This window comes from Cherax quadricarinatus, chromosome 18, assembly GCF_038502225.1.
Source record: "Cherax quadricarinatus isolate ZL_2023a chromosome 18, ASM3850222v1, whole genome shotgun sequence".
In the NCBI taxonomy this organism is placed as follows: Eukaryota; Metazoa; Arthropoda; class Malacostraca; order Decapoda; family Parastacidae; genus Cherax; species Cherax quadricarinatus.
The window spans coordinates 25,015,835-25,032,402 of NC_091309.1; the positions used below are offsets into that span (position 1 = coordinate 25,015,835).

Sequence of the window (16,568 nt, forward strand, 5' to 3'; positions counted from 1 at the left end):
CTCTTTCATACATTTATTAAACAAAAGTACCAACCACTCCAACACTATATCCCCCCTGCTTTTAACATTTCTGTCATGATCCCATCAGTTCCAGCTGCTTTACCCCCTTTCATTCTACGTAATGCCTCACGTACCTCCACCACATTTACATTCTGCTCTTCTTCACTCCTAAAAGATAGTATACCTCCCTGGCCAGTGCATGAAATTACCACCTCCCTTTCTTCTTCAACATTTAAAAGTTCCTCAAAATATTCTCGCCATCTACCTAATACCTCCCTCTCCCCATCTACTAACTCCCCTACTCTGTTTTTAATGGACAAATCCATACTTTCCCTAGGCTTTCTTAACTTGTTTAACTCACTCTAAAATTTTTTCTTATTTTCATTAAAATTTCTTGACAGTGCCTCTCCCACTCTTTCATCTGCTCTCCTTTTGCACTCTCTCACCACTCTCTTCACCTTTCTTTTACTCTCCATATACTCTGCTCTTCTTATAACACTTCTGCTTTGTACAAACCTCTCATAAGCTACCTTTTTCTCTTTTATCACACCCTTTACTTCATCATTCCACCAATCACTCCTCTTTCCTCCTGCCCCCACCCTCCTATAACCACAAACTTCTGCCCCACATTCTAATACTGCATTTTTAAAACTATTCCAACCCTCTTCAACCCCCCCACTACATATCTTTGCATTAGCCCACCTTTCTGCCAATAGTCGCTTATATCTAGCCCGAACTTCCTCCTCCCTTAGTTTATACACTTTCACCTCCCTCTTACTTGTTGTTGCCACCTTCCTCTTTTCCCATCTACCTCTTACTCTAACTGTAGCTACAACTAAATAATGATCTGATATATCAGTTGCCCCTCTATAAACATGTACATCCTGGAGCCTACCCATCAACCTTTTATGCACCAATACATAATCTAACAAACTACTTTCATTACGTGCTACATCATACCTTGTATATTTATTTATCCTCTTTTTCATAAAATATGTATTACTTATTACCAAATTTCTTTCTACACATAGCTCAATTAAAGGCTCCCCATTTACATTTACCCCTGGCACCCCAAATTTACCTACTACTCCCTCCATAACATTTTTACCCACTTTAGCATTGAAATCCCCAACCACCATTACTCTCACACTTGATTCAAAACTCCCCATGCATTCACTCAACATTTCCCAGAATCTCTCTCTCTCCTCTACACTTCTCTCTTCTCCAGGTGCATACACGCTTACTATAACCCACTTTTCACATCCAATCTTTATTTTACTCCACATAATCCTTGAATTTATGCATTTGTAGTCCCTCTTTTCCTGCCATAGCTTATCCTTCAACATTATTGTTACTCCTTCTTTAGCTCTAACTCTATTTGAAACCCCTGACCTAATCCCATTTATTCCTCTCCATTGAAACTCTCCCACCCCCTTCAGCTTTGTTTCACTTAAAGCCAGGACATCCAGTTTCTTCTCATTCATAACATCCACAATCATCTCTTTCTTATCATTTGCACAACATCCACGCACATTCAGACTTCCCACTTTGACAATTTTCTTCTTCTTATTCCTTTTAGTAATCTTTACAGGAAAAGGGGTTACTAGCCCATTGTTCCCAGCATTTTAGGTGGCTTTTACAACACGCATGGCTTACGGAGGAAAGATTCTTATTCCACTTCCCCATGGATATAAAAGGAAAAGTAATAAGACCAAGAACTATTAATATAAAATCAAAGAAAACTCAGATGAGTGTGTATAAATAAACGTGTACATGTATGTGTAGTGTGACCTAATTGTAAGTAGAAGTAGCAAGACATACCTGTAATCTTGCATATTTATGAGACAGACAAAAGACACCAGCAATCCTACCATCATGTAAAACAATTATAGGCTTTCATTTTACACTCACTTGGCAGGACGGTAGTACCTCCCTGGGTGGTTGCTTGCCACCAACATATATATATATATAGTATATATATATAGTATATATATATATATATATATATATATATATATATATATATATATATATATATATATATATATATATATATATATATATATATATATATATATATATATTTTTTTTTTTTTTTTTTTTTTTATTTTTTTTTTTTATATAGATTTATTATTTTTTTTTTTTTTTTTATTTATATATATATATATATATATTTATATATATATATATATATTTATATATATATATATATATTTATATATATATTTATTTATTTATTTATTTATTTATTTATTTTTTTTTTCAACAAGTCGGCTGTCTCCCACCGAGGCAGGGTGACCCAAAAAAGAAAGAAAATCCCCAAAAAGAAAATACTTTCATCATCATTCAACACTTTCACCACACTCACACATAATCAGTTTTTGCAGAGGTGCTCAGAATACAACAGTCTAGAAGCATACACATATAAAGATACACAACATATCCCTCCAAACTGCCAATATCCCAAACCCCTCCTTTAAAGTGCAGGCATTGTACTTCCCATTTCCAGGACTCAAGTCCGACTATATGAAAATAACCGGTTTCCCTGAATCCCTTCACTAAATATTACCCTGCTCACACTCCAACAGATCGTCAGGTCCCAAATACCATTCGTCTCCATTCACTCCTATCTAACACGCTCACGCACGCTTGCTGGAAGTCCAAGCCCCTTGCCCACAAAACCTCCTTTACCCCCTCTCTCCAACCCTTTCGAGGATGACCCCTACCCCGCCTTCCTTCCCCTATAGATTTATATGCTTTCCATGTCATTCTACTTTGATCCATTCTCTCTAAATGACCAAACAACCTCAACAACCCCTCTTCTGCCCTCTGACTAATACTTTTATTAACTCCACACCTTCTCCTAATTTCCACACTCCGAATTTTCTGCATAATATTTACACCACACATTGCCCTTAGACAGGACATCTCCACTGCCTCCAACCGTCTCCTCGCTGCTGCATTTACCACCCAAGCTTCACACCCATATAAGAGTGTTGGTACTACTATACTTTCATACATTCCCTTCTTTGCCTCCATAGATAACGTTTTTTGACTCCACATATACCTCAATGCACCACTCACCTTTTTTCCCTCATCAATTCTATGATTAACCTCATCCTTCATAAATCCATCCGCTGACACGTCAACTCCCAAGTATCTGAAAACATTCACTTCTTCCATACTCCTCCTCCCCAATTTGATATCCAATTTTTCTTTATCTAAATCATTTGACACCCTCATCACCTTACTCTTTTCTATGTTCACTTTCAACTTTCTACCTTTACACACATTCCCAAACTCATCCACTAACCTTTGCAATTTTTCTTTAGAATCTCCCATAAGCACAGTATCATCAGCAAAAAGTAACTGTGTCAATTCCCATTTTGAATTTGATTCCCCAAAATTTATATATATCTTCTTCTTCATCTTTCAACGTACCAGCCGTATCCCACTGAGGCGGGGTGGCCCAAAAGAAAAAACTGAAGTTTCTCCTTTTAAATTTAGTAATTTATACAGGAGAAGGGGTTACTAGCCCCTTGCTCCCGGCATTTTAGTCGCCTCTTACAACACGCAAGGCTTACAGAGGAAGAATTCTGTTCCACTTCCCCATGGAGATAAGAGGAAATAAACAAGAACAAGAATTAGAAAGAAAATAGAAGAAAACCCAGAGGGGTGTGTATATATATGCTTGTACATGTATGTGTAGTGTGACCTAAGTGTAAGTAGAGGTAGCATGATTTACCTGTAATCTTGCATATTTATGAGACAGACAAAAGACACCAGCAATCCTATCATCATGTAAAACAATTACAGGCTTTCGTTTTACACTCACTTGGCAGGACGGTAGTACCTCCCTGGACGGTTGCTGTCTACCAACCTACTACCTACATATATATATATATATATATACATATATACATATACATATATATATATATATATATATATATATATATATATATATATATATATATATATATATATATATATATATTTTTAACAAGTCGGCAGTCTCCCACCGAGGCAGGGTGACCCAAAAAAGAAAGAAAATCCCCAAAAAGAAAGAAAATCCCCAAAAAGAAAATACTTTCATCATCATTCAACACCTTCACCTCACTCACACATAATCAGTTTTTGCAGAGGTGCTCAGAAAGCAACAGTTTAGAAGTATATACATGTAAAGATACACAACATATCCCTCCAAACTGCCAATATCCCAAACCCCTCCTTTAAAGTGCAGGCATTGTACTTCCCATTTCCAGGACTCAAGGCCCGCTATATAAAAATAACCAGTTTTCCTGAATCCCTTTACTAAATATTACCCTGCTCACACTCCAACAGCTCGTCAGGTCCCAAATCCCATTCATCTCCATTCACTCCTATCTTACATGCTCACGCACGCTTGCTGGAAATCCAAGCCCCTCGCCCACAAAACCTCCTTTACCCCCTCCCTCCAACCTTTTCAAGGATGACCCCTACCCTGCCTTCCTTCCCCTACAGAGTTATATGCTCTACTTTGATTCATTCTCTCTAAATGACCAAACCACCTCAACAACCCCTCTTCAGCCCTCTGACTAATACTTTTATTAACTCCACACGTTCTCCAGATTTCCACACTCCGAATTTTCTGCATAATATTCACACCACACATTACCCTTAGACAGGACATCTCCACTGCCTCCAAATGCCTCCTCGCTGCAGCATTTACAACCCAAGCTTCACACCCATATAAGAGTGTTGGTACTACTATACTTTCTTACATTCCTGTCTTTGCCTCCATAGATAATGTTTTTTTGTCTCCACTTATACCTCAATGCACCACTCGCCTTTTTTCCTTCATCAATTCTATGATTAATCTCTTTCTTTATTTCTTTCAACACACCGACCGTATCCCACCAAGGCAGGGTGGCACAAAAAGAAAAACGAATGTTTCTCTTAAATTTAGTAATTTATACGGGAGAAGGGGTTACTAGCCCCTTGCTTCCGGCATTTAAGTCGCCTCTTACAACACGCATGGCTTATGGAGGAAGAATTCTGTTCCACTTCCCCATGGAGATAAGAGGAAATAAACATGAACAAGAACTAGAAAGAAAATAGAAGAATACCCAGAGGGGTGTCTATATATATGCTTGTACATGTATGTGTAGTGTGACATAAGTGCAAGTAGAAGTAGCAAGACGTACCTGAAATATTGCATGTTTATGAGACAGACAAAAGACACCAGCAATCCTACCATCATGTAAAACAATTACAGGTTTTCATTGTACACTCACTTGGCAGGACGGTAGTACCTTCCTGGGCGGTTGCTGTTTACCAACCTACTACCTAGGATGATTAACCTCATCCTTCATAAATCCATCCGCTGACACGTCAACTCCCAAATATCTGAAAACATTCACTTCTTCCATACTCCTCCTTAATTTGATATCCAATTTTACCTTAAATCATTTGATACCCTCATCACTTTACTCTTTTCTATGCTCACTTTCAATTTTCTATCTTTACACACACTCCCAAGCTCATCCACTAACCTTTGCAATTTTTCTTTAGAATCTCCCATAAGCACAGTATCATCAGCAAAAAGTAACTGTGTCAATTCCCATTTTGTATTTGATTCCCCATAATTTAATCCCACCCCTCTCCCAAACACCCTAGCATTTACTTCTTTTACAACCCCATCTATAAATATATTAAACAACCATGGTGACATTACACATCCCTGTTTAAGACCTACTTTTACCGGGAAGTAGTCTGCCTCTCTTCTACACACCCTAACCTGAGTCTCACTTTTTTTTTTCTCTCTCTCCAACAAACCAGCCATATCCCACCAAGGCAGGGTGACCCAAAAAGAAAAACAAAAGTTTCTCTTTTTAAATTTAGTAATCTATACAGAAGGGATTACTAGCCCCTTGCTCCCGGCATTTTAGTCACCTCTTACAACACGCATGGCTTACAGAGGAAGAACTCTTTTCCACTTTCCTATGGAGATAAGAGGAAATAAACAAGAATAAGAACTAGAAAGAAAATAGAAGAAAACCCAGAGGGGTGTGTGTATATATATGCTTGTACATGTATGTGTAGTGTGACCTAAGTGTAAGTAGAAGTAGCAAGACTTACCTGAAATCTTGTATGTTTATGAGACAGAGAAAAGCCGCCAGCAATCCTACCATCACGTAAAACGAGTACAGGCTCCTTTTTACACTCGCTTGGCAGCACGGTAGTACCTCCCTGGGCGGTTGCTGTCTACCAGCCTCCTACCTGGAAACTTCAGAAATACAGAGCAAAATTCACTGGGTCAGTCAGTTTGGAAACCATGGTAAAAGTCTGTTGGTTACAAACTTGTCAGTTATTGTTACTGTCAAGGCATAACAATCTTTTCTGCATCCATCACACTTGCCATTACCAACCACCAACTCCCTCCTTTTAGTCTGCTGTATAGAGGGTTTACTGGACTTCATTCCAGGTTTTTTATTAGAATAAAGTGTGGAAATTTTACAACTTGACAGAGGATGTTAGTTGTTTGCTAAGATTCTTTGGATTCCATCTATCCCATTTTTACAATGATACCAATACCTGGGGAAGAAAAACTGTCCAAAAACTATACTACTATGCCTGTATACTTCACAATGAGAGAGGAAATTCTTGAAGGATGCCTCACATGTTTTGTGCCAGATATACTGCTGGTCTCTATGTTCAGATAGTTCAAATTTAGTTTCATGGTATTATAAAACATCCCTGTTAACTTTTGCCACTTACGTTAGCTCCAGTAGAATATGATCACTTTTATCAAGTGAGTTTAAATAATTTATAATGAGGATTTTTTTCTGTTCATACAAGGTTTAGCAGGAACAAGTTGGGTGATTCTTGATGAATTTGAGGCTTTTCATGCTGCATTTCTAGGAGGGACCTCTTCTAAGGAGCACTGCCATTACCACCACATTTGTGCCATGTACATTAAATGGTACTCAGAGAGTTTGTATAATAATAACAACGACAATAATAATAATAATAATAATAATAATGGAATTTTCTGCAGATTCTCTATCATAAAGAGGTCAAGGTAGCCTCCTGAGCTATATTCTGGCACCTATGCTATATTATGGTAAAAAAAATTAAATGGCCTTATCTCAGTATGGTACAAACCATCCTACCAGCTATGAATTCCTTGATGGATATTGTGGTTAACACTAGGTAGTTCTCTTACAAATATTTTCAAAGTCATCACTAGATTTGTAGAGACAGCTAGACTTTGTTTTTTTCCTAACATCATACAAATTTGACCTTTTTCATGTAGTAAAGTCTCTTCATTTGGGAATGCACATGTCTAGAGCTGGACCTGACCTACATAAGGCATGTGGAAATTTCTGTTGGCGTGGTGAAGTAAATTACCCTTCAGACATAATGAAGCTTAGAACTGATGTGATAGTTCATTTATGGCTGTGAGCTTATATATGACAGATAACATCATTACTCATCAACCATTCTAATATTCTTTTCATGTTCTTAAAGGTATTTGTTCTGATTTCTTCCTGCTTCACCTACATAATTGTTCTAACTTTATTTCTATCAGAGAACATACATGCCTTTGCCCTGGTTGCCCTTCTCTCACACAACCCTTCTCACTCATATATTTGTCCAACCTAGTGTTAACGCTATGCAAGGTGTTAGCTTCAGTGACTCCTTGGCAGCTTTTTCTACATATCTGCAACTCAGTTGCTAAACAAGTATTTTCCTGCATCCTGTGTAAGTTTGAATTTATCCCATTTGAAAACATTCCTTCCTGGTTAGATACCCTCAACACTTTATTTATATCCTGTTTGTTTACATCTGTTATCATTTGTTTACTTTGGTCATATTTCCTCTCATTCTGTGACTTTCAAAGAGTGCAGGTTCAAGAATATTAATCTGCCTTCATAGGACAGATTTCTTATACAGTGGATTAACTTTATCCTTCTCTGTATATTTTCATGTGCAAATATATAGCCCGGGCCAAGAGGGCGTTGGTCCCTGAAACCCTCTCCAGGTATACTCCAGGTATACATTTATTAACCCTTTCAGGGTCCGTCCCGTAGATCTACGGCTTTACGTTCAGGGTCCAAACCGTAGATCTACGTCATGAGCTCAGCTCACTCTGATAAACTGTGAGTGGTACATTTGGGCCTAGATATGAGAGAATACATCTATGTGGTATGTGTGCACCACATAAAACAGATCCTGCAGCACACTGTGTATAACGAGAGAAAAAAACCGAAATCATGATTTTTCGATTAAAACAGCGACTTTGCAGTGTTTTATCGTATGTTTTTTATAGTTGTATTTGCGATTTCTTGGTCTTAATTGATAGAATGGAAGACATATTACAGAAATAGAAATGATTTTGATTGGTTTTAGCACTGGAAATGGCTTGAAACTGAGCTCAAAGTAGCAGAAATGTTAAATTTTTGCCGATATTCAAGAGTAAACAAACGACCTCACACGTCTAATACACGCCAGCTGGTGGGTCTAATATGCATTCACAAATATGGTGATGATATTTATACAATTATTACAGTATTGCATAACAGTAAATCTTCAATTTTTTGGTGTGAATAAAAATTCATTATGTGAATAAAAAATCAAAATGGAATTTATTTGTAAAGCCTCAAAACATAACTAATGAACAGAGGAAATGTTAGTTTAGTTCCAGGAATACCTACATTGTTTGTTCTGGACCCTATTTTGAAATTGGAATATTTTGAACTTTGTGTTAAATTGGCCAAATTAACAATTTCCGATCACTTTAATTTGTAGTTGAAACAGTTGACTTGCTTTTTTCTTGTGCTCAATCGATAGAATAGAAGTAATACTAGTGAAATAGCTAAGAATTTGATTTACTGGAATAATGTAATTGGCCTAAAATGGGAGTCAAAGTCGGCAAAATTGCCGATTCATAAATATCGCTGACACATCAAAATTCGCGAGAGCATAATTTCATCAATTTTCCATCAAATTTCGTAATTTTTGTTTTATTACCTTCACAAAAAGATTCTTTACCATTTCGTAAGAAAAAATAACAAATTTTTTTTTGAAAATTCTTGGACACTGGGGCACCACTTCAGATTTGGGCCTTGGACCCTGAAAGGGTTAAGGAAATGTTTTGCCAGGATATTTATTAAGGAAATGTTTTGCCAGGATATTTATTAAGGAAATGTTTTGCCAGGATATTTATTAGGAAATGTTTTACCCAGAAGGGGCTTTGTAAATCTTATACAGAATTTATTAAAAACAGTGGAGAGAGGGAGAGGGAGAGAGAGAGAGAGGGAGAAAGAGAGAGAGGGAGAGAGAGGGGGAGAGAGAGAGAGGGAGGGGGAGAGAGAGAGAGGGGGGGAGAAAGAGAGAGAGGGGGAGAAGAGAGAGAAAGGGGGAGAGAGAGGGGGAGAAAGAGAGAGAGGGAGAGAGAGGGGGAGAAAGAGAGAGAGGGAGAGAGAGGGGGAGAAAGAGAGAGAGGGGGAGAAAGAGAGAGAGGGGGAGAAAGAGAGAGAGGGGGAGAAAGAGAGAGAGGGAGAGAGAGAGGGAGAGAGAGTGGGAGAGAGAGAGGGGGAGAGAGAGAGAGGGAGAGAGAGAGGGGGAGAGAGAGAGAGAGAGAGAGAGAGAGAGGGAGAGAGAGAGAGGGAGAGAGAGAGAGGGAGAGAGGGAGAGAGAGAGAGGGAGAGAGAGAGAGGGAGAGAGAGAGAGGGAGAGAGAGAGAGAGAGAGAGAGAGGGAGAGAGAGAGAGGGAGAGAGAGAGTTGATATCCTTGGGGTGAAATTTGACTCCAAACTAACCGTGAAGAACCATGTTGTAAATCTAGCAAACAAGGCAGCCAGGAAGCTTACAGCACTTCGCCGTATCTCGCATCTGCTTGACAGTAGGGGTTGCAAGATTCTGTACGAGGCACAAGTATGCTCACACCTTGCGTATGCCCCACTTTCTTGGTTTGCCTGGCCCCCCCCCCCCTCTCATCTGCGACTGCTTGACAGAGTAGAGAACAGAGCAAGATGTCTCATCTCTTGCCTGGACCCATCCTGGATAGATCTGTCATTTCAGTAGAGCCTTCAACACAGGAGGGATGTGGGTGGCCTTACTGTTATGTACAAGGCCAATATTGTTAAAGTACCACACTTGGATCCACTTTGAGGACAGCGTGAAACAAGCTTTTATGCCACAAGATGGGCAGAAAGCAGCAACTTCACTCTGGCTCTACCGTTCTCCAGAACGTCACTCCATCTGAGATCATATATACCTAGGATGACTCGAGTATGGAACACATTCGTACAGCATAATGATGTCAACGAAATAGTCAGTTGATCAAATGAAAATGCTGGCCCACAGATGGCTCCAACTTCATCCTGTTCCCTACTTGTATGTCTCATAACAATAAAAGTGCTTTCAAATGAGCTGATGTAGGTAACAGCTCTTAGCTTGCCAATAAAGTTAGGAATCCTTAACCTGTAAATAGCTTACCAATAAAGCTAGGGATCCTTAACCTTGTCAAACCCTGTGTAAAAAAAAGGGGGGGGGGAGAGAGAGAGGGAAGGAGGAGGAGGAGGAGGTCAGATGAATTGGAGAGAGGGGTCAGATCAGTTGGAGATAGTGTGTGTGTGTAGTAAACTTCAAGTTTGTTAGTGGTCTTATTGTACATCTGAATGTTACATTTATAACCCACTTTTTTACGCTTTTTGAGAGATATAGTGGCGATATATATATCATCATGGTTTTCTTAGTTAATTTCAGTTTTATTTACATGTATTGAATAACTCAGAATATTCACCTCTTAGTCACACTTTATCAAAGTTATGAAGAAATTTTCCATTTACTGTATACTCACAGTTACAAAATTTAGTTTACATTGAATTGGCCATTTATTACTTCTGAGAAAATAACTGATGCATAATTTTTTTCTGCAGATGTATGACCAGTATTTAGAGAGTCACTACTGTATCTTGGAAGGCTTGGAGACTTCATTCCGCAAGAACCGGCAATTTGAGCAGGTTTATCGTGATTTTGAAATGCAGAAAGTTTGCTACTTGCCTCTAACTTCATTTATTTTGAAGCCACTCCATCGCCTTCAGCATTATCATCTTCTCCTTGATCGTATGTATACATGTTTTTGTATTGTGATGCAACTGCATATCTTACACTCTTGCGCCCAGTTTTGCTACTTTTTTTTTCATTGATGCCAAGAACTGAAACATTCTCATGTCTTAAAATTCTACAAAACCTAGAGGCAAGCCCAGCCTCCTTTAGGGTTAAGATGCACCTCTTTTATTATTGAGATTAACCCTTTGAGAGTCCAGACCCCTGATCTTAACTTGTTCTCAGGGTCCAAAAATTCCCCCTCACCCAAAATTATTTTTTTCTAATGAATTGGTAGAGAATCTTTTCCAAAGGTAATGACATTAAAAGTACAAAATTTGATGGAAAACTTGCAGAATTATGCTTTTGCAAATTTACTGATCTCACCATTATTTACAAACTTTGAGTCCTATTTTAGGTCAATTCCATTGTTCCAGTCAACCAAACTCCAAGCTATTTTGCTAGGACCATTTCAGCTACCCAATAACCATTTCAGCTACCCAATAAAGTGATCAGAAATTGGTAATTTGGCCAGTTTCACACCAAATTCAAAAAATGCCAGTTTAAAAATAGGATTTATTAATCATGTCCCCAGGTTTCTATATTATACAGTGGTACCTCGGGATACGAACAGCTTCCAACTCGAACAATTGTGTAAGTGTATTTTTGGGGGTCTGAAACAGATTAACCTAATTTGCATTATTCCTTATGGGAACAAATTCCTTCGGTATCAGCACTCGAACAGTCTTCTGGAATGAATTAAGTTCGTATCCCAAGGTACCACTGTACTTGCTTTCCATTTTGAATTTTTTTCACACAAAATATAGAAGGCTCACTGTTATGCAGATTACTGCATTATTTTAACCCTTTGACTGTCGCAAACCCATTTCTGAAATTGTCATTCTGTCGAAAAATATTCGAAAAAAAACGTTATTTTTTCTTACCAAAATGTTAGAATTATTTTGCCGAGTGTTTTAACCCCTAAACGGTCCAAACGTATATATACTTTCCTATGCGTAGCGCCCCAAACATATATACGTTTTAATTTTCCTGCCTCCAAATTTGGCACGATTGGCCTGAGATGCCTGGTCAGCATAGAATGGGTCTTAACACTCGGGTGTGTGCATTATTAAAAAAATCTGGGACCACTTAGTACCTTGTGGGAGCACCAGTTAAACTGAGCCCCAGCTAGAGCAAACAGTGCGGCAAACACCAAGTACTCACTGATGTAATGTCATATTAACACTTCTCTTTTAAAAGGAAAGTGATGTTAACCCCAAGTTTAGGGTCTGTCGATCTCTGTCTGTCTATCTCTGTCTCTGTCTATCTGTCTCTGCCTTTGTCTATCTGTGTCTATTTCTTTCAATCTGTCTGTCTATCTGTGTCTCACAGGTACACAAATACAAGTATACGTAGTATAAATTACCTAGGATAACCCAAAAAATCCAGACAAAGTGCTATACTCTGCTTGAAGATGTGAGTAAAGGTGATGACGCAGTTTTGTGGCTCTCTCTGAGACAGAGAGCTAGATGGATAGACAGATAGATAGGGAGCTTGACATAGACAAATAGATAGACAGAAATGTTTGTGTACCAGCGAAAACAAAGGGAGAGCAATGCTCATCAAATGTCACCTCTAATCTTTTCTAATCAGCTGCACCCTCCCCCACCCTTGTGTATGCTCATTATCAAACGTCAGCTCTTATCAGATGTTATCTCATCTTATCATGTCACTGTCAGGGGTGGACTTTGTTTTTCATGCTTCAAGGGAACTTTTTTTTTTTTTTTTTTTTCAGCAAACCGGCCGTATCCCACCAAGGCAGGGTGGCTCAAAAAAGAAAAACAAAAGGGGTTACTTGGCCCTTGCTCCCGGAATTCTGTTCCACTTCCCCACGGAGATAAGAGAAAATAAACAAGAACTAGAAAGAAAATAGAAGAAAACCCAGAGGGGTGTGTATATATATGCTTGTACATGTATATATGTAGTGTGACCTAAGTGTAAGTAGAAGAAGCAAGATGTACCTGAAATCTTGCATATTTAAGAGACAGAAAAAAGACACCAGCAATCCTACCATCATGTAAAACAATTACAAGATTCCATTTTACACTCACTTGGCAGGACGGTAGTACCTCCCTGGGTGGTTGCTGTCTACCAACCTACTACCTACAAAGGAATTTATTATTACCTATTATTATTATTATATATTCTCCTTCTTCTCCTTCTTCTCCTCCTTCTCCTCCTTCTCCTTCTTCTCCTTCTTCTCCTTTTTACACAGGGTTTGACAAGGTTAAGGATCCCTAGCTTTATTGACAGCTATTTACAGGTTAAGGATTCCTAACTTTATTGGCAAGCTAAGAGCTGTTACCTACATCAGCTCATTTGAAAGCATTTTTATTGTTATGAGACATACAAGTAGGAAACAGGATGAAGTTGGAGCCATCTGTGGGCCAGCATTTTCATTTGATCAACTGACTTTATCTCGTTGACATCATTATGCTGTACGAATGTGTTCCATACTCGAGTCATCCTGGGTATGTATGATCTCAGATGGAGTGATGTTCTGGAGAAGGGTACAGCCAGAGTGAAGTTGCTGCTTTCTGCCCGTCTTGTGGCATAAAAGCTTGTTTCACGCTGTCCTCGAAGTGGATCCAAGTGTGGTATTTTGACAATATTGGCCTTGTACATAACAGTAAGGCCACCCACATCCCTCCTATGTTGAAGGCTCTGCTGAAATGACAGATCTATCCAGGATGGGTCCAGGCGAGAGATGAGACGTCTTGCTCTGTTCTCTACTCTGTCAAGCAGTCGCAGATGAGAGGGGGGGCAGGCAAACCAAGAAAGTGGAGCATACTCAAGGTGTGAGCGTACTTGTGCCTCGTACAGGATCTTGCAACCCCTACTGTCAAGCAGGTGCGAGATACGGCGAAGTGCTGTAAGCTTCCTGGCTGCCTTGTTTGCAAGATTTACAACATGGTTCTTCATGGTTAGTTTGGAGTCAAATTTCACCCCAAGGATATCAACTTCTTCTCCAGGTGCCAACATCGTCCCATTCATCCTTACTACTGCACCAGCATTACCATCATGGTGCCTAGAGACGATCATCATTTGCGTTTTCTCAGGTGCAAATGTTACTTGCCATCTATTTCCCCAAGCTGATATAGCTCTCAGCTGGTGATTGATGTAGCTTAGAGCACCTGGCATTTCTTCTCTTGGATAAGTGAATGTCAGTGTACAGTCGTCTGCATATGCATGTGATTCTGGGATGAGATGAAGAAGGTCGTTGAAGTAGACATTCCATAACGGTGGACACAGCACACTTCCTTGTGGAACGCTTGCCCCAATAGGATGCCTTGCTGATTCCGTTCCATTGAGGACTACACTTAGAGATCTACCATGAAGGTAATCACTGAGGAGACATAGCGTAGAACCTGCAATTCCCAGTGCTTGGAGTTTTGCTAAGAGGCCCTGGTGCCACACCCGGTCGAAAGCGCCAGCAATGTCCAGTGCTACCACACAGCTGACTTTGGATTCATCCAGTGACTGGTGCCACTTAGTGGAGAGGTTTAACAACAGATCAGCAGCAGAGTAACCTTTCCTGAAGCCATATTGACGATCACAAAGTAGTGAGTGGTAGTCAAAAAAATCTGTCATTTGTCTTGAGATTATTGTCTCAAGGATCTTACCAGTGATTGACAGGAGTGACACTGGTCTGTAGTTGCTGATTTCTGCTCTGCTCTTCTTTTTGTGAACAGGGACTACATTTGCCTCTTTCCATGGAGAGGGCCATTTACACTGTACTAGGCAGTGCTGAAAGATGCGAGTTAGAGGTGCTGCTAGCTGGTCTGCACATCTTCTCAACAGTCTTGGGCTCAACTTGTCTGGGCCCACAGCCTTTTCTTGGTCAAGTGATTTAAGAAGGAAATGCACCTCCTCCTGCCTTATTGTCACCACTGACAGTTTTGACACAGTTCTTGTGCAAGAAAGGTATAAAATACCGACAATATGAAAGTTAAGACACATGTGCAACATCTGGATATCTTTATTGTAGTAGACGTTTCGCCATCCAGTGGCTTTATCAATACAGATTCTAGGACATAATAGGAAGACAGTAGAACTATATACAAAAGATGAGGTAATCAGTCCCTCGGCCTTGGAGTTAGTGTTCACAGCATCGTGGTGGAGGAGAATCTGGAGATTCTCCTCCACGATGCTGTGAACACTAACTCCAAGGCCGAGGGACTGATTACCTCATCTTTTGTATATAGTTCTACTGTCTTCCTATTATGTCCTAGAATCTGTATTGATAAAGCCACTGGATGGCGAAACGTCTACTACAATAAAGATATCCAGATGTTGCACATGTGACACAGTTCTTGCAGCTAGCCAAGGAGGGTCCCTTGCTAGATCAGGAACTTGCATTTTGGTAGCAAAGTGTTCAGCAAAGAGGTCCGCCTTCTCTTGACTACTAGTAGAGGTGGTCCCATCCTGTCGATTTAGAGGTGGAATAAGTTCATCAGGCAGATAACCTTGTCTGTCCTTGACCAGGGACCACCAGGTTTTGGAGCCTACCCTACCTGATGCTAACTTTCTTTTAGTGTCCACCTCCCATTTAGCAATGGCCCACTTTTGAACATCACCCATATGCCTACAGGCTTGCATGTGCAAGTTCCTGTTATAGGTGGTAGGATGTCTCTTATACCTTCGCCATGCTTTGTACTTAGCAGTAGCAGCCTCTCTACAACGAAAGCCAAACCAAGGCTGATCTGTAGGCTTTGTCACATATTGCTGGTGAGGAATGTGTTCTTGTTGCAGATTAAGGATGTGTCCAGTGAAGGCTTTCACTTGGTTGTCAACATCCCCCTGGAGAAGAGCATTCCAGTCGGTGGTGGCGAGCTCAGAGCAAAGGGCTGGCCAATTACCTCTTTCCCATAGCCAGGTTGTGCGTGTGGACTCCTCACCTCGTTCTGTTGGGATCTTAAGTGTGGTAAAAACAGCCTTGTGGTCAGACGATCCAACGTAGCCGAGGGGTTGACAAGTGACTATGCCTTCTGCCAGATCACTCACTACTGGGTCAAGGGAGGAGCCAGAGATATGAGTAGGGAAATCAACAAAGTTTCTCATGTCAAACACTGCAAGAAGGTCATCAAAGTCCCTCTGTATAAGGTGCTGGTTGAGGTCACCAACAATTATAATATGTTGACAGTTGTGTTGTAGCAGAAGGGAGTCAATATTTTCCATTAGGAAGTTGATAGGGTCTGCATGTTGCCACTGAGGTCTGTACATTGCACATGCTAGTACAGAGGTACTAGTGTTTATACAGAGCTTGAAGAACATCATTTCAAGATGTGTAGGGGTGGCAACATCTATGTGCTGGGCATGAACACTTTTAGAGAAGCACACAGCAACACCACCTCCTTGCCCTTGCCTGTCTCTTCTCATCCATGAGGTGTAGCCAGCAATTCTTGCAAAAT

At 39.9% G+C, this 16,568-nt stretch overlaps 1 protein-coding gene across 6 annotated transcripts in view; it reads left to right on the top strand.

Moving 5' to 3' along the window:
• Cdep (Chondrocyte-derived ezrin-like domain containing protein) overlaps nt 1-16,568 on the top strand; it is a 628,747-nt gene that overhangs the window by 530,562 nt on the left and 81,617 nt on the right. For all 6 annotated transcript variants that reach the window (XM_070086348.1, XM_070086350.1, XM_070086352.1 and 3 more), the window contains one exon: nt 10,929-11,115. In XM_070086348.1, coding sequence (XP_069942449.1) covers nt 10,929-11,115 — 187 coding nt within the window. The remainder of the gene's footprint in view (nt 1-10,928; nt 11,116-16,568) is intronic.